Source organism: Lissotriton helveticus, chromosome 7 (assembly GCF_964261635.1).
Source record: "Lissotriton helveticus chromosome 7, aLisHel1.1, whole genome shotgun sequence".
In the NCBI taxonomy this organism is placed as follows: Eukaryota; Metazoa; Chordata; class Amphibia; order Caudata; family Salamandridae; genus Lissotriton; species Lissotriton helveticus.
The window spans coordinates 720,004,463-720,029,093 of NC_136068.1; the positions used below are offsets into that span (position 1 = coordinate 720,004,463).

Below are 24,631 nucleotides of genomic sequence, written 5' to 3' on the forward strand. Positions count from 1 at the left end.
AGACCAAGCCCGGCTTCGCCCTCTCCTTCTATGGACACGTATCTGGAGGGGTGAAGATTTAAAATCATATGCTGATGGGTTGGCGGAGATAATGAGCTTGGGCGGTTGGGCAAAAATAAGATGGCTGAGTGACACTAAAAAACTTTTGGAGAAAATCGGATTGGGGGACTGTTGGTTATCAAGATCGGCTCCACCTAAAGAGGTGTTGAAGAGACTGTATTGGAACTGGGTTGCGGAACAGTTAGTTATAAACCCGGATCATTGCAAGTCCACTGCTGCTTTTTTAACAGTAAAAGATGTTGTAGTGTTTGAGCCCTATCTGGACCTAATTACTCTTCCATATGACCGAGCATTGTATTTTAAATTTAGAGTAGGCTCGCTACCACTAGGGGCTCTGGTATCCAAGTGGAAATCAGGTGCCCACACGTCCCCTTATTGTGCATGTTGCCCTAATAGGATAGAGTCCATTACGCATATCCTATTTGAATGCCCGGATTATGCAAAGCCCAGGAGCTTCTGGCTTAAACCCCTCTGCCGGAATATGGGCACACGTAGCTATCTAGTATCACTGCGCATTTTAATGACGGACACTTCCCCCCCTATTGTATGTGGCATAGCCACATTTTTAAAACAGTTTTGGTTGATAAGATGCAAGAGATTGTCAGTAGCGGTTTAATGTATTTTTAGCTAATTTATTTATGGCATTATATGTCCTTTTACCTTTTTAATGTGCACCTAATATTTGCCTTTTTAAATGATGTCTTTTTATAGATTTGTTCTGGCTGTATTGTGTGTACGCTTATAAGATATCTTGCATATCGAATAAAAGCTTATCAATCCAATCCAAAACCCTTCATACCAGTAGGAGACCTCAAAATAGTGGTACACTCTCTAGTGCTCTCAAGACTGGACTATGGGAATGGTACACTCATAGGTCCACAAAAAAACAGTCTAGCCCCAATGAAAGTGACAATAAATGCAGCAGCAAAGGCGCACGTCATCATGACCACATCTCCATCATCACTCAAAGTCCTCAACTGGCTCCCAGTTGAAGCTAGGATTCAGCTGAAGGTTGCAAGCATAACACACAAAACCCTAGACAATTCTGGTCCAGACTACATGGCGAATAGGACCAAACTCTCTTCCACACTCAACTAGATCAATTTCCTCATTCAGGCTTTTCATAAAGGACGTAAAAGCCTTACTACTAGCAAGCACACGTCATAAGAGAACTCTTTTGAAACTGTCATTCATCCTATTCGATTTTGTACACTATTGTTGTACCTCACTCTTTGAACTTTATGTACATCGTATCTTAAGTAACAGGCATCTTTACGGTACTGCAAACCTCATCAGCTCCCTTTGTACAGCGCTCTGATACAGTGATGGTCATGTACGTGCTTTATAAAACATTGTAATGAAAATAAAAATAAACAAACTATCCTCCAATGGACTGGGAAGCATCTTGGCAAGAGCGGTTAAAAAGGTTAGTTTCTGGTCTCCCGCAGAAGCACATGGTGCTTGTTGGACAACAAAGAAGAAGCTCAGGGTTGACACCATGGCTTTCATGCTGGATTCAGAAGTGCTACTTGCTGAAAACCCCTCCGGGTTATCACGGCTGAAGTAGGCCAGAATGATTCAGGCGGCAGAAATACCCATCTTCAGACTAAGCGTGGTGTCTGATAATGTGCGCCAAGACAGCACAAGTAACACAATTGTTGGTATGCATGTAATACCACCCCAGATTGTGACTGGCACTCACCTTTTGGCAAATGGTCATTCTTCCCAAACAAGTCCACTACACCTTTAAAGTCCATACTTCGTAAGCTCAAAGCTGTTGAACCTACACTATTTCCCTTGTTTATTTGTATGAGCTTTGCTCTCAAACCTCGCTGCATCCCATTTCTTCACACACATTTCCATAAAGTAATTTCAGCTCTTTTAACCAGCCTCCAGGTGTTATGGGGAAAGGAATGAAAATTCAATATACAGGATAAAATATTGGATTTGCTCTCCTCTTTTTCTGTACTTTTCGTAGGATTTAAAAGTGAAACCAGTTTCTTTGAGCATTTCTGATCCACACCTGGGCCCTAAAATATGACTCTACGGCACAAATGACTGCTCTCTCTTTTATCATACAGTAATACAGCATGCTACGAGGTAGTGGTTAATTTGTAAAAAAACACATAATTGCTGGTGTTCTCATCAGTAGTCAGCTTGCACCAGACAATTTCTCCTGTTAGCGCTGCCTAAACAGAGCCAACTACTAACCATGAAAGTGGGGAGAGGAGGTGGCATAATGGCCAGAGCTGCACAACTTCGGAGCTTGGGAACCAGTTTCGAATCTCGCCATTGGCTCAACATCCTGTGATTCTGGGCAAATCACTTAATCTGCCCGGGCCTACCAAAAATTAATGTGTCCTTAACTGTTGCTCATTAAAAGCGCCGGTGTTGATGATTAAGTGCCGGTGCTGTGCACTGGAAACAACTGGCTCAAATTAATTCGAAGCCATCTCTCCATAAATAGTGCCCATGTCACCAACCAAACATTCCTGTGTCTATTTACTGTGTACCTCAGTAACAAAATGCATAAAAGCCCTGAATATTACCACCAGAGACTTAATTCTCAAACGCTTTTATTATATTCATGTTTGCTGTTTTTGGGACTAGCTTAGGAGTGGTATCTGATCTCTTCATGTGGGTAAAGGATGCACTATGGATCCCAGTGATTATTTGGTGATAAACCTGGAGGACCCACCGTCTACACCAGTGGTCTTCTAACTTTTTTATTCCGCCCCCCCCCCCCAGTGTAGAAAAATAATTCGCCGGGCCCCCCCCTCAAAATATTTCACACTTATTTTATTTAACTGGCAATGTTTAAATATGTCTACACTTATTTAAACATTGCAGCTAAGTTCTGTCACTGTTTTAGAAATGCAAACAAATACATGATTTCCAAACATACTATTCCGGTGAGGCAGGCCTTACTGATGTGCAAAAGATCCAGTGTGGTTATTCAAAATGGCAGTGTGGGTCTTGGAGAAAGTTTGAAGTCCCTTCCCTTTTGACACCTTCTCCCAGCCAGGATTTAAATGACAAAGGATGTGAATGATGGCCCATTACAGACGTGCTTACTGCTGCTCATTTTTTTAGGCTGAAAACAAAGCATAATGTTTCTTTTGGCCAGAGCCAGGCGCCCCCCCTGAGATCACTCGAGGCCCCCCAGTTTGAAGACCTCTGGTCTACACGGTCTGGAGGAATACACTTTGGGTTTTGTGTCTGGGGCAGTCATGATCCAGTAAGATTTTATCACCCTAAGATGACTTCAGTAAAAATGGTAATTGGACATTGTCGGGGGACTGGCTTTTAAGGACCCGGCTCCATAAGCAAAAGCAGGAAATATTAATTGGGTAAACCTCACAAATATTACGGGGAATGGGGTTACTCTGTACAATCCTTGTAAATTGCAGCTGGGTGGCTTCACCAGCACAATTATGTTCTGGGGAACTGAGTAACTATTGTGGTTCAATGTACATCGCCTTTGGATTGAACTTTAATTTAACATTTTATGGAGGACGGAGTAACTCACTATGCCCTTGTAAATCGCATTTGGGTTTATGTCACAAATGTTATGGACAATGGAGTTACTATTTACACTCCTTTAATTCAGTTGAGTGACGACCTCACACATGTGTTCTTGGAAACTGGGGGTATCTCTTAGATCACCTTGACTCAAGTGAAAGAAATGTCAAAGCCAAGTGGAGAGATGTCCGTATTCCAGAAGCATTGCAAGACCACAGAAATTGTGGAAATGTAATCTAGCCACATGAAGTTTAATGTGGGATTTTGCTTCTGTCACTTAGTCTCTATGGCTCAGCTGATCATTTTGGTTTTTAACATTGCAATCAACACCTGACACCATTGTCATCAACACTTGTCATTTTTCACCGAAACACACTTTGAGATAGGGTGACCAACTGGCAAGGGTGCAAATTCAGGACAGTGAGTGTAAAATTTCAGGACTAAGAGTCAAAATTCAGGACCAAAATTCAGGACAGGAGGTCAAAATTCAGGACAAAGGGTGCATTTTCCAGACACATTAGAGGAGGTTGTGCAATAGTATATAAGTAAGTAAATAGACAACCACTTAAGTACAAGTGAAAATAAGTTTATTTTAGGATGAGACAATTGTGCACTTCATGGTTTTTCAGTATGCACGCAGCTTGTGGTAACAAAACTGCCCCAACAACTTTCCAGCTCCCAGGGAAATGCCCGATGCCTGGCCAGTCTGGCCTTGATACCACGCTCATATGGTGCCCCACATCTGCCCACAGACCCTTTCTTTTATAGTGCTACTCTTTCCAAGCATGTATGGCAGAGTGTTGGAGTGCGTTACAACACACACATATGATATAGAGACAATCACTCATATAAATGTGAAAGCCAATGTATAGGAAATGTTGCTTAAAATAATGGGGCTTACAATGTGTAATCAAACATTCATCTATCATTCAGTCTTTCACCATTTATTCTGTTCTTCCATCTGTGTGCCCATCCATGTCCATATTCAACCATCTACAAACCTATCCATCATGTATCCTTCCATCCATCATTTCACTCATCCATCCCTTCATCCACCCTTTTACTCATCCATCCATTATCCATCTATCCACCCTTTCACCCTATCCATCCGTATACTCATCCATTCACTCTTCCACCCATCCATTCATCCACTCATCCATCCATCCACTCATCCATCCAGCCATTTACCTATCCAGCCATTCTTTCACTTACTCATTCATCTACCCAGTCACTCATCCTTCCACCCATTCACCTGTTCAGTCATCCATCCACCTATCCCCCTTTCTCTCTTCATTCCCCTTTCACTTAGCCATCCATCCTTCCAGCCATCCATTCCTTCCATCCACCCACCCACCCATCCATCTACTCATCCCCTCATGAATCCATCCATTAAACCTATTACACATCCATCCTTTCACTCATCCATCCATCCTTTCTCTCATCCATCCACCCTTTCACTCATCTATCCATCCTTTTGTCCATCTACCCGTCCTTTCACTCACTCATCCAGCCTTACATCCACCCTTTTACTCATCCGTCCATCCTTTCACCCTTTCACTTATCAATTCATCAATCCATCCATCATTTCACTCATCCATCCAGCTATTCACTCTCCCATCACCCACCCTTTCACTCATCCATTCATCATTTCACTCATCCATCCAGCCATCCATCCGCACAACCCTTCACTTACTCACTCACCCACCTTTTCACATTAATTATGAGCTGAGCCTTTGTCTGCAGAGTTGCAGACAGAAGAGGCCTTTCAAGATCTCCACCCTCACTGTAGTTCCTAAAGCAAGTGGTGGGGTGGGAGAGTGTTCACTATGCCCCTGCACATAGGCAATCTGAAAAAGTGGAAGGCATGAGTCATGCATGATGCACAGTGCAAGGCCATGAGATGACTGTGACATGGTGTTGTTTCCAGGGCTTTAAGTGGGATGAAAAAAATAGGGGGTTCTCTTCAAAGGGGGTGTTCGATGTAATTAAGGGCGTGGCTTAAAAACACCTAAGCTAAAAATTTGTGCTTAGTATAATGTGCCGCCGACTGGTATTTTTGTTGCTTCTGTCATTGCATCCAGATATATATTAACAAGTAACGTTACACCCACAACAAGCCAGAACTATTGGCGTTGTCAATGGTTGTTACTTGCATAAAATAAAAAAGCAGCAACCATGGCTTCCTTGAATATAATATTGAAAATGCGTCAGTCCTAAAATGATGAGACTCTGAAAGAACTATCCTCTCCTTCACACTTCTTTCACCTCCTTCCTTTGATTAACTGGATTTTCACCTAGCAGCAGCATGGGTGTTTTTGCACCTCAATGTGACAGAATGTCCTGCCCTAGACTGAGGCTGGAGGGGGCCACCACATACTGTACCAGCCCAACATGACCCATTGTCATTCTGTATGTGGCAATCAGCCGCAGACAGAATGACAATGGGCAGGTGGGGCTGCTCTGGTGCTGAGAGGAGTGCGAGGCGGCCCCATCAGGGAGCTGAGGCCTCTCACAGGGGCAGCTCTGCTCCCTGAAAGGCCCAAAATTACGGACAAAAGGTGTCCGTAAAAGGGATCCTCACGGACAACGGACGTGAGGTCCAATTTACGGACGGTCCGAGAAATTTACGGACGGTTGGTCACCCTACTTTGAGATCCCTTTAATTTGACAATTGACAGATCTGCTCTGGGGAAAAATAGCGTCCTTTGCAATTGCAAGGGTATCAACTTTGTAACAACAGAGTTGGGGAGCGAGTGATATGTCAGTCAGATCACACCTGCATCATACTTTTTAGCATGAATGGTCAGTGTGTAGAAGGACCGCTTTTTGCATAGCTGATATGGGCTGGTGCTGGCTGATGAGAGATCCTGTATTTGCAGCTTCTTGCAAACTGCTGTGTTGTGCTTGTGGATTTCAGTGGTTGAGTGGCCCACTTTTGCTACAGTTGAGACTATCTCCGCGGACCCCAAAAACGTACATTTCAATTTCTAATGTTGGCCATAACCCATTTTAAGGTAATCCCTTAGACTCACTCTAACCTGTTCTGAGACATACCTGACTGGAGAGGGTCCATCTTGGCTTGTTTCTTTATTTTGACAGGAAAGACTTTATGGTGAGGTTAGTGGAGACAGCATCCCTGGCTGAAATAGAGCCATATGCTAACATAGTCGAGTCAGGCTCAAGTGGGTGAGGAAAAAAACATGTATTTCTAGTATCTCAATGGCTGCAAAGTATGAGCTGGAGAAAGGGGACCACCTGAGACTTGGACCACCTGAGACTTAGACCACTGTACTTACGGCTTCCTTAGGGAGACCCTTAGTTATAGTACTTTCTTTTTAATTTTTAAATACCCATCTGCCCGCTTCTAAATGTCCTGACTAGTGTTTTGCCCTAGAGACAGTTACCACCCTATTGCTAAATTTCCATATAAGAGATCATTTTGGAAATGGTGTTCATTTCACACCTTGTGTGCTACCTCAAGACAAAAGCCTTATTCTCCAAGTCCAGACTATCTGTATAGGTGACTGAGTTTGAATGCGCTGAGAGAGATTGAACCAGCATGACCCTTGATAATGCCATACAGAGCTGGTCTGCTTCTAGCAGGCAGGGTGAGCCTCACAGTGTTTTCCTGTGTACTGCTGTACCATGACGTCAGACAGGAAGTCTGACTTCAAGAACATGGTTTCAAGCAGTGACTATGGAAGCCTCCTGCTCTCTGTAGTGGCCCACTCTCTTCTACGTGGCAGACAGGCTGGGAAGAATGCTTTGTCCTGTATGTCATACTTTTGAGCTGAGTTATAAACAATATAATTATATGCGTACATTCTTCTAACGACGGCTATTTTGATCCTCACACTCCCTTTCGCAATTGTGCCCTACCTCTTCAATTATTTGTGCCCTATCTTCTTACCCAATGGTATTAATTTCTACCGACTGTTCTTTTAGCACAATTAATAAGTTTCTCCATGTAGTAATTTGCAGAATGAAAATTAGTTACTTCATATTTTGGGTAGCAAATACTATGTTTGAAAGCTTAGAATTGTCATTATAATTGTGTGGCAATGCTACTTAGGTAAATTCTAGTTATTTAGAGCAATAGGTCCTTCAAACAAATATGAGTCAAGAACAATGAAAATATAGACCAGAATCAGTACTATATTGATTCACTATGTCCAGCCTGACATTTGGATTTAATATTTTCAAAAAGGTGAGCATTAAGATCTAGACTGAGCGTAATAGAGTGGGACACAGTCCTCTATACTTCAAGGACAAAAAAATAAAAAAGTTCACAAATAAACAAACATTTTTCAGGCAGAACAGAAGAGCTTATCGCCAATACAAAATAGTGAGGGCAAGCTTTTAAAGAAGTAGACAGTAATGCACAGGTTTTAAAACATGGGTTTAACATGCATACTGTCTAAAGAGTCAACGACGTTTCGATCTATACCGAGATACATAGATCATCATCAGGACGAGAGGTATTAGCACGCCTGAAAATTACACTGCCTGGTTGGCGAGTGCAGGGGCGGAGGGTCCAAGGATTATGGGCGTACCAGGTATGCGCTAACTATCTCGAGTAGGGTTGGAACCCATTACCAATAATTAAACCATGCTCAGCCAAGGTAAATTTTACCGGCGCCTGTCGTCGTTATTTTTCTGTATTTCGTTAGCCAGACCGTTCGATTTGATTTTATTAAAAATATATACAGAATATAGTTACTTAGAAGGGCTAAATTCCAGTCCTCTTCATCCATTGCTCTGTTATTATATCATTCGCATTTTTCTTCCCCCCGTCAGCCATACAGGCTGGGGCAATGAATCAGACCCCTTTAGCCACTGGCTAACTTCAATGCGAGTAGCCCTCCCCTTTCACGAGGTGCACGTCACCCCACAAAGTAGTTCTAATTAGTGCCAGGGACTACTATAGCAATGGGTGTTTTGAGACCAAATATAATATAGCTTTTAGGCACTGTTTTTTTCTGGGGGGTTTGACGAGACCCAGCAGGTTCCCTGATAATAAAGTTTTGCAAAACCCATTACCCATTGTCATACCTATTGGCTTTGCCAGTGCTTGTTTCTAAAAGATCCCATCGAATTGTCTCACCCTACATAATTCAAGAAATAAATCTGGTATTTGGACAAAGGTACTTAGCTTAACTGGGCTAGCCTACAGAGAAACTGCGAGATTTTCTGATAGGAGGGCTGGGGCATAATCATTGACGTCAGAGAAGACTTCCCGTGGCTCAGTCATATTCCCCTTCACCGATAGGCGATTTTCTTTGCCTGATCAAACTGACATTTGAGTTTTCGGGGAAAATGAGCAGCTGTCCTGGGGTTTCTCTATGGGGGAGTCTGCCTAAGGTATTTTAGACCTGCTGTTTTCTATGCCTTAATCCCTTGGTCACGGTCCTCTATCAGTTTCCAGATAATCGTCCCCCGTCTGTCCTGCTCCCTGAGTGTTCTTCAGACACTGACTGTTATCAAGGAACAAGCAGCAGCTGTGACCATACAGGTTCCCACTAAAGAACGCCCCTTTCTAGCTTCAAAGTTTCGAACAAAATCTTTGAAAACGGTCATAATCTGAACGGAGTGTCATTACAATCACAACACTTTCAGCCAAGAACAGACATCTCTCAAAAGATGCTCGACAATCACTGACAATACATGGCCTGTTTGAGGCTCGCCAGCTGCATGCAGATGACGTACTTGGAAAAGGAGAGATACATTCTGAAATGAACAAATGAAGTTCATTCGGCACTGTCCTTTCCATGTATGTGCTCAATTATGGATGATTTAGAAGTAGTCACATATGACACACATTATCTTCTCTTTCAGGACAGTGCCTGGTACTCATGATGTTTATGGATTCTGTTGACATCCATGTACAAAAAAATCTTCTTGTAGAATTCGAAGTATAGGGGGAGGTATACTTCCTCGACCATTATTAATATAAACGCTTTCGTATAGTTTTTTTTATTAAATTATATTTTTTATTATAGCGCCACTTAGTTTCGGGACGCGATTCACTCTCTAAATGCAATATACATAAATGAAACAACCAAACTTGAGAGCGAATGTTTGAAAACGAGGCGTGCCCCTGGACCAGCAGAAGACCAGGCTTGCACAGGTGTATGCAAATCTACACAGATTATTACATAACTAGGTTACCAGTGGGAAGAGAGAACGCCTCATCAGGACAGCATCCACCCAGCTCAGCCATCCTCTCTCCACGGATCCAGGTATCACCCCGCCCGACATTCCATATTACATAAAGAATACACTTATCACTACAGATTAATAAATGATGTCACTAGTTCACTGGGCTCCTGTGAGTACCAAGGAGGCTTGCCTGATTCCTCCATGACACAGGACTTTTCTATGAGGGGTCAGTCATATCAAGGATGTTGGTCCACTTGGTTTCACTTGAAGTGAAACACAGCAACTCTCTGAGCAGTGTCCTGCCACCTTGATGACATGTACTATGTGTTCTCTACTGCTAGGCAGGGTTGTGGGCAATTGGGGTGCATTTTGCTGCATGAATAGTCATTTCTCAACATACACAATCATATGTAACCATAACCAATGCATTGCCACTCACCCCTTCCATTGGGACCCTGGCAGACTGGCTCCATCTGTACGATGCTGGTGGCCCACCTTGCAGCTCCCGGCTTCTTCTCGGCGAGGCCGTCGCCGATGGGCCTGCCACCCTCCGGAGTGAGTTAGACCTGACAATGGCCTGCTCGCCCCGGATACTCTCCAACAGGCGCACCAGTAGCAGGTTGGCGGGCAGCTCTTCGATGCTGCAGTAGACCTGCGTCCGGCACTCGGGACACCGAAGCTCCTTCCTGGCGTTGACGGCCTTCTGTAGGCAAGGCTGGCAGAAGGTGTGTTGGCACGGCAGCACCCGGGCGCTGGCATCCAACTTCCCTCCGCACACAGGACAGGCCAGCAGGTCCAAGACTGTCAATTCATCCATGTCTGCGCTCCTAGGACTGACTAGCGTGGCATGACCAACCTAAAAAAGAAAGAGAGAAGGGCTGTGAAGCAGTGCAGTGCGGAGGAGGCTGGCTGTTGGGGGTTTCATTGTGGGATCTGCATGGGTTGCATAAACTTCTTGGGGTCCCAATTGTTTCCGCGCACAGGTTTACAGCATTTTTGTCTCAAGATCTTAACCATGCACATCCCCAGAACCAATAACTTCTACCTGAGATTCAAATCCTCCCCATGTGGGGATTAAGATGGTTCCTGTCCTGGTAGCTGACTGGGTTCTATCCTGAAATAAGAGCTGATCGTGTTCTGGGATCAGGTTTGCTACCTTTCTTGGATACAAACTGCTCTCTCCAATGACCCAAATCCTTCCTGGTGTGGTGACTCAAGTTACAGCTCTCCTGGCACCGAGACCTTTACTAACCTAGGATCTGCGTTCTCTCTGCCCCGGGATCTGAACTGGACGTCTTGGGAGGCCAGTCAATTCTTCCCCAAAGTCTGTTGTGTTCCTACACCAGGCTCCCAGTCAATCCCATTCTGGCACTGGGAGTATTTTATTCTGGGGAACCAGATCACTCCCACCCTGGGGTTCCGATCGTTCCTGCCCCAGGGGTGTGAATCAATCCTGTCGAGCACCTGATCCATTTACACTCCAATTTCCAAATAATTTCTAACCTAGAGTCAAATCATGTTTGTCCTTGAATCGGATCCGTTCCCATGTCAGGACCCACAAGCTTCCTACTTCCTGATCCTTCCTATCAGGCAAACTAAATCTTCCCTATCCAGGGAACCCAATGCCCCCTGCCCCTGCCTGGAATATTTTGGAATCCACCTGTCCCAGGATCTGATGGTACCTACCCCGGGAGGCGAAGACAGCCCCTGTGCAGCCGAAGGGACGCTGAGCAGCAGATCCCAGCAGCTGCCTCACACTCCGGTCGCCACCCACATGCGCGAGCGATGCCTCAGCAGACAATGTGCAGATGTGCACTCACCTCGCTCAGCCCAGTTTCAAGTGAGTCACTCGTGATTCAGTACTGCGTGAAAACCCTGCCTCCCCCAGCAGCCTGCATGCGGGTTACTCCGTCAGGGGCTAGTATCGGGAGGTGGGGGAGACTGCCGGGCATGGAACAGACACGGAGAGGCCTCTGGGGTCTGTGAGATGCCTCGCCTTCATGCCACAAACAAGGCAGGGCGCCCTGGCGCGGCGGTGAGTGGGCAGATGTGATTCCACCCGCTGCCGCAGCTCACACGGTGCATCACTTACTGGTGAGGTCAGCGTGCAATAAGCTGAAGGAGATGTCGGCTCGTTAATTAGTGACAGCGGAACAGGAATCCCGAGTCCTAATCCATAACCGCAGTTCCCCTCTATTATTAAACGTGTGGGATCCCGGGCAAGTCACTTTAGCGCTCGGTTTCTCGGTGTCAATCGATATAAACAATCATCAGGGTACAAACAATGCCCACGCGGTGCACGAGATCTCGAGCTGTTACTTGTTAGTGCCGCGCGCCATTAAGGGAAATGTGACGTCTTTCTTTGCATTCTGGCGCTCGTGGAGTTGTTTTCCTCACAGCGCAAACGAAAACCACAAGTTCCTGAGAACAAAGAAGAAACAGGACTGGACAAGCTACTCACACACGACCTGCGCTGGCAACTTAAGACGTTGAGTTCTGTCTCCGGGGCGGTTTTATTTCTCCAGATTTAGGCAAAATCTTCAAATGTTATATATGCTAAAGTAGAAAATCTGCCTTCTGGGCTGGCCACTTTATGCTAGAGGTGGTTTGGGAACTGATGCCAAATTACAGCATAACTCCACATCATAGGGCAGGTTTCCAGCGTTGGAGATTTCCTGTTGAGATCATTGTAATCAAGTGTGTTAGTTAAATCGCTTTAAGGCTAGCAAGCAAGCAATGACTACAACTCCCAGAAGACATTAGGTTGACAAGTGAAAGATCATGACTGGAAAATATGTGCTCTGCTGACATGGAACAAGGATGTAACATTCTCTAAGGCAGGCTCACGCCCTGGTCCTAAGAGTCTCTTTCACACTGCAGAAGCAGGTCAGAGTACCCAAAGCCATCACCGCATCATTCTTCCTGCCCTGGTTGTTCACGTACTACTAACCAGTATTGCAGTTTGTATCAGGAGCCTGCGCATAATATGTAATTGCGACTTTGTTGTCAGCTGACTCCATAAAATGAGGGTAAGATGTAGCTCTTGTTTCAGGCCATATCAGTAAGAACAATTGGAATTTTCTACCTCTCGCTAAGAGCTTAAAAGCCTAAAAGTGTCAGGATGGCTAGTTCTGTTAAAGAAGTAAAAAATGTCTGAAAGGCATCTATCTAGCACGGGCCAATTTAAAGCTACGTGGTCAGGTGAAACTGTTTTCAAGAAGTGCAAACATGCAGTGACACTGACACAACATGAAATGGCTTTATGTTGTAGATACAGAGATTCAGGGATGACCGCTGCTGCTAACTGCCCCTAGTATTTTTTTTTTTTTTAAACTCTTTATTCATGGCTTTATCAAAATCACAGTGTACAGAGGATCACATCGGCATCAGTCAGCCTTTTCACTTTTCCTTAAACAGAACTTCGGCAGTCGAACAAATGTGTGCCTTCTCCCCACCTTAGTACCTCAGGTGGGACAGTCGATCTTGTCAGCATTCTCTCGCAGTCACCGTACAGTATTGCCTTGTAAGTGAACCCCTTCCCACCCAACTCCTTCCCTCCCCTGCCCCTGGTATTGTTAACATGGGATTGATGATGTGTGCCAGTGAAACTACTGTGTCCAGTGCTTAATTTCAGCCGGTGGTTTCAGATGGGGCCCACCAGACCCCGAAAATGAGTGCTTTGATGTTTGAGGTAAAGAGATGTGGGTGAGAGAGAAGTGTAGGAGGTGGGTGAGATGTGAAGAAGGTGAAAAATAAATATAGCGAGATTAGATGGAAACAGCAGCGAGGTGCAGAGACAGGATGAGCCAGAGATAGATTTGTGAGGGAGAGATAGATATAGGCACAGAGAGCGGTCCGAAGAGAATGGTGGCAACTAGAGGTGGAATAGAGAGAGGTATATTGAGTGAGAGTTAGACTTATGTGAGATAGAGAGAGTTGAGATGGGGAGGTGGTAGATACCTCAATATATAGAGATAAGTGGTGAGAGCGAGCTAAAGAGAGAGGCATGAGGTAGAAGAGGTGAGGTAAATTAAGGAGAGAGGCATGAAACTGAAAGATTATCTTATCATTTAATGGACACCATCTGCCTTAGAGTGTGAGGGTAACATTTGGGAAGGCCAGGCTAGAACTCTTGAGCCCTCATTAGGAGTGGCCCAGTAAAGAGCAGCCTGTGCAAAAACACCTGTTTTCAGAGGGGTCAAAATGACCAGCTTGTCAGTTTATCAGTCTGACCCTGAAAATAAATTTTAAAGTCTGAAAATATCCAGAAATCTTTGGGACATGTGGATTTTGGTCCAGAAAGCACAAAAAACAGGCTATTCCTATTTGGATGGGAAAAACTCATAATAGGAGTTATTTAATTGCCCCGATAAATGTCGAACTCTGAGGAATCGGCATTTCCTGGAATTGACAAATAATGACCCCCCCCCCCCCACTGGGACCTTGGTCATGAGGGTCTACTGTTTCTTTTATGCAGGTCTAGCTGTATAATATTAACCCTGGGCAAAGCACTACACTACGCTCACGTAGTTTGCGGAGTTTGCGCAATTTCGCACTACGCAAACTGCACGTAGCACAGTGCAAACATGCGTAGTGTAGCGCAGCAGACATTTTTTGCATGCTCGCGGTCCTCAACATCAAGTTGGCGACCGCGAGCAAGCAAAATGACATCCTCGCACAACTTTTTCCTTGTTCGCGATCAGCAACATCAAGTTGCCGATCGCGAGCATGGAAAATAAACCTCTCGGCGAGATTCTCAACGCGGGGAAATCAGGTTTCTCATTGCGAGGGGTCGCACATGCTTGCGACCGCCCGCGACGAGAAACTACCAGTCTGCATTGAGAAAGCTGCAGCTTGAGTAAAAATCTACTCGAGCGGCAGAAAAGAACAGCTCGCACTGTGCAAGATGCTGTTTTTAATGATTGCACAGTGGGGACAAGCATCCGGCACTGTGCAATCATTGAAAACGACATCTTGCACAGTGCGAACATGCTACTACGCAGTTCGCGTAGTGCTATGCGTAGCTCGCGTAGTGCACTTCGCGGAGCTACGCGTAGCACTAATTCACAAACTACGCCCACCCCTAGTCAGTTTTCATACAAATCGTCATTAAGACTGAGCTTTTGATTGTCCTAATCACCTTATCCGAGGATTCCTTGGAATGCTGGGCCCCTGGCAAATGTCCACTTGGCCCATGCCTTAAACCGACTCTAGTTTGAGCCTCCATATTGTATTATGCTAAGACCAGTCAGCTGAATATAAGAAGTGGGCAAACGTCACCCTTATGACTTGGGGCCACTTTACAGAAGTCCTACCCTGGTGTTGTAATAGAAAAGACAAGGAATTAAAAACATGGTAGTAAGGGCAATATTAACTTGCTAATAAATCTTGCTGCATTGGTTTATATTCCTCTTCCTAGCAAAAAAATTAATTTAGTACAAATGTAACTGTCACACTATGATGAATCCTGAATATTATACCAAAGTGTTGCTTCCGAAATTTCCGTGGTGTAAGCACAGAATAAAACCCATATCCACCTTCAGGGAGCAGGCTTTTAAATACAGATTGAATTGTTATATTTAAAGCGCCACATCCTTTATAAGCTCGATAATTGACCACCAGTTTTCATGCATTGTAAAAATTTATAGTGATAGGGATACAAAAAATGTTTGGGATAGGGACCCTAAATGCCTCAATCTTGCACTTGTTACGCAAGTATTACAATCAAGAATGCTCTAGAAATTTGTGAAATTTTTAGAATTGTTTACATCTTACAGAGCTCACACGTTTCCCCGATTAATGTGATGATGCCGTTGACCAGAGCTGCCAACAGCACCCACATTCTGTTACCTGTAGCTTTGCAGTTCCCATTATAAGTATGGACTTGTTGTTGGTGGCAATTCATTGAACACAACTTTGGGCCACTTAGCTTATATACAATCGGTAAGTTCCTATTCTGTCATCCCTGCACCCCTTTCTGCATGGACTAATCATGGTGTCTTGTCATTCCAGTATTATGGCCATGTTCCTCCACTCAGTCAACAGCACTGAGGTAAGATAGAATCTATCTATCTATATATCTATATATATGTATGACAGTGACAGTCACCACTGTGTAGTTATAGTTAGGACAGATTTTCAAAGGAAATTGATGTAATGGTCTGGTAATAACTGTGGTGTATTTGAAAAAATCTTCACAAAACGTTTCCCAAAAGAGGTTAAGCCAACCCAGCTCCTTTGTGAAAAGTTTCAGGGTGGTCTGTCAACTGGGGGGTCAAGAAAAAACTTGTTTCCCCCATGGAATTTGCTATAGCAGCACTGCAGCCTAAACGGCTTAACGGAATGACATAAAATTTTGCAGAAAGCTAGATCTTAACTCAGAAAGTGTACTTTTTGTGATTTGTCGAATGGCCGTTCAGCTGTTTGAGAGAAATTAAGAAATATATATATGTGAAACTGAGGGGAAAGTTCGAGCGATATATATATATATATATATATATATATATATATATATAGTTAGGATTTTTTCTCTATGGGTTTTTTGAAAATTCTATGTCTAATAACTTTGGCGTTTGTGGACGGAATCGGCTGAAATTTTCAGGAAAATGGCACATTTTGTTTCTGAGCAGCCCTTGAAAATTTGGGGGGGGTTCGTCCAGTGGGGGCCGAGAAAAAAGGGGGGTCCCAAAACGTGTTTTTAACATTGAGTTTTCCATAGGGCGGTTGGCCTCACTTTTAGCCCGAACGGCTGAATGGATTTGCACGAAACTTGGCAAAATTGTAGGGACTGGTAGCCCGATGTGCCTTTTGTAGGTCTCAATATATGTGCTCCAGTGGATTTTGAGAAATTAACGTTTAAAAAAAGATATATATCTGTAACAGCGGACCGGGCAGCGTCCCAGGACGCGTACTTTTCGCGCAACGGAGCTTTGTGAAGCGAAGCTGATTGGTTCTCCGGCGTCTGTCAACATTCCAAACAGTCCGTAGCGGCCGCCATCTTGTCTCTCGGTAGGATCGAGAGACAAGAGGAGGTCAAAACAAAGGGGGAAATAACTATAAGGGGGCATAGTAGATCCTCGCTGACCCCCTAGGTTTGATGTGGAGGTTTTAAAAGGGCCCCGCGGGGCAAAAAAAAATAATAAAAAGAATAATTGAACGGCTGAATGGATTTGCACGAAACTTGGCAAAATATTAGGGACTGGTAGCCCGATGTGCCTTTGCTAGGTCTCAATATATGTGCTCCAGTGGATTTTGAGAAATTAACGTTCAAAAAAAGATATATATCTGTAACAGCGCTCCGCTTCGCGTAACGGAGGTTTGCGAAGCTGATTGGTCATTCTGTCACTGGGCTATAGTTGGGCTACATCTGGCTGATATTTGGGCTACATTTGTTTTTTTGTGTGTCTGGCGGCCATCTTTGGGCTACATTGGGCTACATTGGGCTTCATTGGGCTACATTCGGCTAATTAGCAAATAGCTCATCGCAAACTAGGAATGGTAAAGAATCGCTATTTATTCCTTAAAGTTCGCTATTTAGGAAATGCAAATAACTTTTATGATACATATGGCGGTTCATCTCTAACAAGATAAGAAGCATAGGGATAGATTTATGATGACTGGCGCATCACCAGGGATGTGTTAGTCATTCTGTGCCGCTGTTCCGTCACCTATGGTGTGCTGCATTTACAATGCGGCGCATCATGGGGCAAAAACAGCACAGATGCGTGATGTATCTGTGCCGTAAAGGTGGCGCATTGCTGGAGTTGTATCGCAAGTGTGATGAAGCTCCAGCAAGGGTCGGGGGTGCCCCTGTCGCAGGGTTTCTGTTCTCACACAGAACTGTGGACAGAGGATTGGAACCTCGGCGAATTAGGGTGTCCCAAAACTCACGTTAGTAATCAAAAACTATTTAGCAATCTAGGTACAGTGTCACATTGGATATAACAAACTCTCAATGTTTAGACAATCCAGAATATGAACTTATAGTACCTCAGGATACGTGGAACTCATGAACAGTCGGTCGTTATATATTTCTTAGAAACCAGAACATGGAGTTAAGAAGAACACATGTGTATTTGAAATGTTTATTTACTAATGCCGTCTTCTCAGGCGTAGTACCTTAGATAATAAAAGTACACATATTATCAGTAGCAAAATTACCAGCATAGTTACTAGTACATAAAAAGTGAATGGTGATAGTATGTTAACATGCTGTAAATGAATAAGAGTTAGCAACACTTATAAGCAGCCGCGGGCCGTGGAGGGAGTTACGGTGAGGCAGGGAGGCGGGGAGGGGGAGAAGCAGGGTGGAGAATACAAGTACACATATTATCAGTAGCAAAATTACCAGCATAGTTACTAGTACATAAAAAGCGAATGGTGACAGTATGTTAACATGCTGTAAATGAATAAGAGTTAGCAACACTTATAAGCAGCCGCGGGCCGTGGAGGGAGTTACGGTGGGGCAGGGAGGCGGGGAGGGGGAGGGGCAAGGTAGAGAGGGCTCCACCCTGCTTCTCCCCCTCCCCGCCTCCCTGCCCCATCGTAACTCCCTCCACGGCCCGCGGCTGCTTATATCTCACCCTCCCTAATACACATATTATATTATTTGCTAAGAAGGTCTCTTTGTGTTGGTTTAGGGCGTGTCCATACTTTAGTGTCTTAGATTTGAAGGAATCACATCAGCATACACCAGCTCTCTCTTCATGTGAACCGCATCAACTGTTGTGTATGTGTGTTCGGCAAAGCAATATAAAACCCGCCTCATGCCCAGAATTGGCAGAAGTTGCACTTATGTTATGAGTATGAAGTCGTGGAGATCAGACCTCATAACAATTCTGTATCGTGTTGTTCTTGAAACTTTAGCACTCGCTGTACAGATATAGTTTAACAAGTAAAGCAGATAGTAGACCAATAACATATTATTCTCATGTAAACCACGATGAACTACTAGGTGGAAAGCTAAAGCAACAACTAAGTGTCGTGTGCAGAAGTTGCAAAAAAGGAAAAATGGCGTTTAAACCGGTAATGAGCCCATGCTAACTTAACACGGTGTAAAGATATCCAGGACCTAGATGACACCTCCTCATGATCCGGAAACGAACTGAATAAGATAATAGAAGTGCCATCTCATGAGAGCAGATTGCAAGTTTATATGTGGACGGTCCGCAAGGTAAAGCATTAAAAACTAGGAAAATTCAATGCTAAAGAAAAATAAAACAGCCAAGTACTTTATCGAGTCTTAAGCCAATAGGCAAGGTAAATAATAAAAACTTGACAAATAAGTCAATGAATTGTCAATGAAATGCTAGTACTCAGCATATCAAACATGAAAAAGGTCTATGACATAACTGTGTATGCAAAATAAGCTGCAACAGCCTCCAATAGGAAGTCACCGTCTTCATCCGAAAACAGTTCAGCCATCCAATTTAAAAGCGGAAAAGAACATACGTGCTCGCCCAGCACCGGATCCTCTATCACCATCAGAGGACAGCTCGGTGGGTTTTCAAGAAAGCTGTGTTCCAAGAAAGACTGTGCTGCCGCCAGTAAATTCCAGGGACCAAGTAGTCCATGCATCAATGCCACAGCCATAATCCTTTCGCCAGGACAAATCAACTCGTGAGTAATGATAGGAGTCATCAGCTGATTAAAGTCGACGTCAGGAGAAACCGGTCCGCAGAGACACAAATCAATGGCCCAATCGAAATCACAGGTCAGGCAGTGAAATACAGGCTGGACACAGGTGAAGTAGGAGAACCGAAAAGATAATCCATATGCCGTGCTTAATATCGCCAACGGCATTGTGCCATAATATTCTAGCATGCGATTGCGGAACAGTGTCAGCAGCTGCAGGGTCGGAGGTTGCATAGGAGGGACATCCATATTTAAAAATGTAAAAAAGCACAAGAGCGTCCGCTGGTAATGCAAGTAAAAATGCAATCCACGAACCAGAGTGGAGAAAATGGAATGAAAGGGAGCAGGGATGACTCCAAAGATTTTCTCAAATGAAGTCACGAGACCACTGGTAACAACTTTAAAAAAGTGTGCCAGGGATTTTGTGGAGGATGCGTTAAAGATAGTCGGAAACATGTTGCTGAAATTGAAAGGCAAACCTGTGTACGGGTGTTCGCTATGTGAAGTACGAAAGTTTCACGGGCCGAACTCAAGGCCACCTCTCTCTGAGACAAAAGAGCTCTTATTCTTGTCATGCCGTTGAAACGTGTCCCAAGGTTGGTATTTGTGGCCAGATTGAAAACTCCCTATGTTCATGTGTGGGAGGAAATAGAACATTTCTGCAGCAAATAACCCGTTCACTTACTGTTACGATAAAAGGAATACTTTTTAATTAACTCAGAACAATCTTCATTATTGAGCATCAAATAACTACCATTTTCCAACAACTTGAACGTGGGGATGATAGCAGGAACTGGCGTGCCTTGCAACACGCAAGCCATATTTGGTCGGTGTTTGTTGCATGAATCGTGTAACTGTATGTGCCTACACATTAGTGAATGATCTGGCGTCTCAGTGCATTCCTCTCCATTCAGATAAACTTCTTGATCATCTTTGAAACATCTGTATGTGTATGGAAGCGACCAGACCTCATGAACAAAAGCACTACCTAAAGGTTCATAAAGACCTATTGGTATATATTTCATACAATTTGAAAACTTATATAAAGCAAAAGGCAGCGTTATTAAACCGTGGATAAGGCATGTTGCCAAAAAACCCGCAATCCTCTGCTGATGATGTCACTGAGCATGTCATGAATGATGTAATATGTGACATCATCAGTAGTGGATTATGGGTAATAGTATCTCTAGTTTACTCCCCTATAGCTGTCTTTCTTTTAACATAAGTGTGTGTTTCCTTCCCTTATACTTACTGTTTTTGGTTCGCTTCCAGTTCGCGTACCAGCGAGCGAACTAGGAAGCGAACTAAGAGAAATAGAGGTTGGCACAGTTCCAAATATTGTACCAATTTTTTAATAACGGGGAGGTAGTTCTGAAAAGAACTTTTTTTTTTATTTTTCTGAACATTTTTTTACTGTTTTTGAATTTTTCGGAACAGTTTTATATTTTTTTGGGTTTTTCTTGGAGGGGGCAATGAAAACGATTCATTGTAAAGGGCTCAACAGGAGCAACAAAACAAAAAAAAGAAGTATTTATTATTTTGGGCGTTTCGGACAAACTTGCATATGATAGTCAATAGCTCTGTTGATCAGAGTGATGCTTCTTTCTCCGTAGGAAATGAATCCATCGCAAAATACGCAGGTGTGTTTTACTTCACCAAATCTCATTTGTATATTTGGCACCATCTCCCTGCCCTCTGGTCCCGTTACTTCCGGTACAACTGATCTTCTGGCCATAATAGGGAGATTATCTAGGTCGTTCCGAAACTGTGCAGCACTGTAGTTGTTAGGATGCCACCTAGTCATATGGCGATGCATTGTGTAGTTTCCGAAACTGTATTTTTTGGCGGTCCCTCTGGACAGTCTATCTTGACATATAAGGCAAGTTACGTATCTTGCATTTACTTTTTTCTGACCTTTGGGAATTTAAAAAAATTGCCAAATGAAGTTTTCTTTCCGGTGAGACGTCTTGGGCTGCTCAGGCAAAAACTGCCTCTCTTCGTGCTCGTCCTCCTGTTCCTCTTCTTCTTCTTCTTGTTGAATTACAACTTGAGCAGGTGGTCCACTCTTCCTTGGATGTGGTGGAGGTGGTGGGGAAGCACCAGCTGAAGCTACTAAAGAAGCCATTGCTCAGTGATCACAAAGGGTCTTTCTCTCACAATGATGAAAGTCAGAGTGAGGAAAGAAGGAGGGATTTTCATCATTTGGGAAAAACAAGAGTTCTCAACCAATCAAAAGTGTTCATTTTAGATTATATGACCTAGTCTTACATCATTAGGAAACCAAAAGTGAAATGAACCAATGAAAAGTGTTATTACCAAGTCACATGACTTGCTGTGTTTACGTTAAGCGCTTTGCAGGGCCTCCCGGTTTGCTTCCAGAAACCTGCGCTTTGGCACTCGCTTCGCGTACCAGTTTGCTAACGTAGCACGTCATATGACGTATCAAGCGACAACGTGGAACGTCATGCGGACGGGAGGCGTCACGATGTTGTTTTCTAACGCGGCACTTGCGGTAAAGAAACGTTTACCGGCTCGCGGTCTATTTCGCGGCATCAAGGTCAGCTAACGGGAAGCTTCCCGATTCGCGAAGCGGGAACGAAGAAAAAAAAATATTTAAAAAAAAAATTATTCATAAACATATAAAATATATTTTTGGATTTAAAGAAGAATACATTTTACAGCTACAGATATTAGCTGTTAAAAAACCAATGAAATTCACAGAAAAAACCATAGGTTATAGACCATATATAGTTAGGAATTAGCATTTACAAAACCTTGAAAATTCACTGAAAAAACCATAGGTTATAGACCATATATAGTTAGGAAATAGCATTTAGAAAACCTTATTTTACTCACACAAAACCATTGAAATTCCATATATAGTTAGTTGCACTAACTATATATCGCGCACCTGCAATCCACTGCTGATGATGTCACATATTACATCATTCATGACATGGTCAGTGACATCACTGATGACATCACTGATGACATCTCAAATGACATCACTGATGACATCACTGATGACAACATCCAGTGACTGTATGCTTCTGTAAAGTTAAAATATGTCTTACATATTGAAGAATGAGTGGATGTATAAGTGTCTGGATGAAGGATTTAGTAGGTGCATGACTGACTGTATAAGTGAGTGATTAAATGTGTCTCACTGAGTGCATGGGTTAGTGACTAAACTGTTTTAAATTGTGCATCATTGTGTCTGTTGTTTTGTAATCTGATGCATGTGTTGATCATTAGCTATATGACTAACTATATGGGTTATTGATTAGTTGCCCAAGTATTTGTATGGGAGACTGAGTGTGTGTGTGGGTGTCTGGGAGGTGTATGACTCTGTGCATAGATGTGTGAGCAGTTGATTCACTAGATGTATGGGTTCAAAAGTGCATGTGGAAACATCTGTATGGGCGGTTGACTGTGTGCATGAGTGTATTGGTGAGTGAATGGATATCTCAGTGCTACATGTCAAAGTAAGTACATATGTAAAACACAGTACATGTGATAGTTGACATATATAAATAACTGTGCATAAGAGCCAGTGAATGTGTGAGTGGCTGTATGGATTATTGTGAACTTGTATCAGGGATTGTATAACAGAGTAAATATGTGTTATTATATGTTCCAATAAGTAAGGTGTGTATAACTATATAGTTGAGGAAATCGAGGTGTGATTGATTCTTTGCAAGACTGACTAGGTGTGTGAGTAACTCCATGGATGAGTGACAGTCTGTGAGTGTCTGTTTACACTGAGTGTATCTAAGGTTATATTAGAGTCTGAAGAGGTTCATTGTATCATCACATGAATGATGTCATCAGTGATGTGATCAGTAATGTCAAATGAGATGTCATCAGTGATGTCATCAGTGATGTCATTTGAGATGTCATCAGTGATGTCATCAGTGATGTCACTGACCATGTCATGAATGATGTAATATGTGACATCATCAGCAGTGGATTGCAGGTGCGCGATATATAGTTAGTGCAACTAACTATATATGGAATTTCAATGGTTTTGTGTGAGTAAAATAAGGTTTTCTAAATGCTATTTCCTAACTATATATGGTCTATAACCTATGGTTTTTTCAGTGAATTTTCAAGGTTTTGTAAATGCTAATTCCTAACTATATATGGTCTATAACCTATGGTTTTTTCTGTGAATATATATATATATATATACACAATCCAACCAGAAAGCCGCTTTGGATCCCTGCCACTTCCAGCAGCGGACCTTGGACGGGATAGCGAGTCCCTGTAAATCCACCACTCTACTTCCTCGTTAAAGAAAGGATTGTCCGGGCCCCTTCTGAGTTGAAAGCGTCTTTATTTGGACAGCTTAGCTCTAAGCTGTCCAAATAAAGACGCTTTCAACTCAGAAGTGGCCCGGACAATCCTTTCTTTAACGAGGAAGTAGAGTGGTGGATATATATATATATATATATATATATATATATATATATATATTGGGATGCAGTACTACAGAGGGAGTACTGAGGTACTAAACAGGGAGAAAACAACAAATTAAGCATTCGGATTGGCTGGTCCAGCTAGACAGGACCCAATCCCCTGAGACCTTGTACTGTGATTGGCCTGCTGAAACATGAAGATAAATATTGCGGCCACCATTTTAGGACTCTCTGACTCAGTCCTTGTGTCCTGAAAACTAAAATAAAACAACCTATAAGACAACAGGGTAAGGGTACCCTGACCCCCAGGGATGGTTCTTAGAGGGACCCCCACCCACTCCTGTGGATTCAAAATACAAAATGTTTTCAGGTGGCCGCAGACTCTCTGTAATGATCGCGTCTCCACCCAAGAAAATTTGCAATGAGTACCACAAAATCACTGAAAGATTACCACAAGGTTAAAGTGAGATACAAAAAAGAGAAATACAAGTTGGGTGAGAATCCGTTGGCGCTGCATGACTGCGGTATGTTGGCCAGAAATGGGTGATATGGTGCCTGCTGGGGTCTGTGGCCAGGCCCAGCACCCATAAGCATTTTGTGCACTGCTGAAGGCAGTCTTCAGCAGGAATTGGGCGCCGGCTGTGGTTTGGGCACAGAATTTGGCTGAAGGCCCTGCCAGCCCTGCGCCCAACCCTCCCACTACGCATGGCCAAATGCTGTGAGATGCGGGGTTGGGATAGGTAGGTATGGTAATAAATTCTTACTTCACATTAACAAAAACCCTGGAAATGTACTGAAAAACACAAAGATTAAACTAACGTTAGTAACATTATATATAG

General features: G+C 43.4%; 1 protein-coding gene across 2 annotated transcripts in view; it reads right to left on the reverse strand.

Moving 5' to 3' along the window:
* Positions 1–24,631, reverse strand: part of SH3RF2 (SH3 domain containing ring finger 2) — a 222,133-nt gene that overhangs the window by 189,941 nt on the left and 7,561 nt on the right. For both annotated transcript variants that reach the window (XM_078653050.1, XM_078653049.1), the window contains exon 2: positions 10,181–10,597. In XM_078653050.1, the coding sequence (XP_078509176.1) occupies positions 10,181–10,558 (378 nt within the window). In that variant the 5' untranslated portion in view covers positions 10,559–10,597. The remainder of the gene's footprint in view (positions 1–10,180; positions 10,598–24,631) is intronic.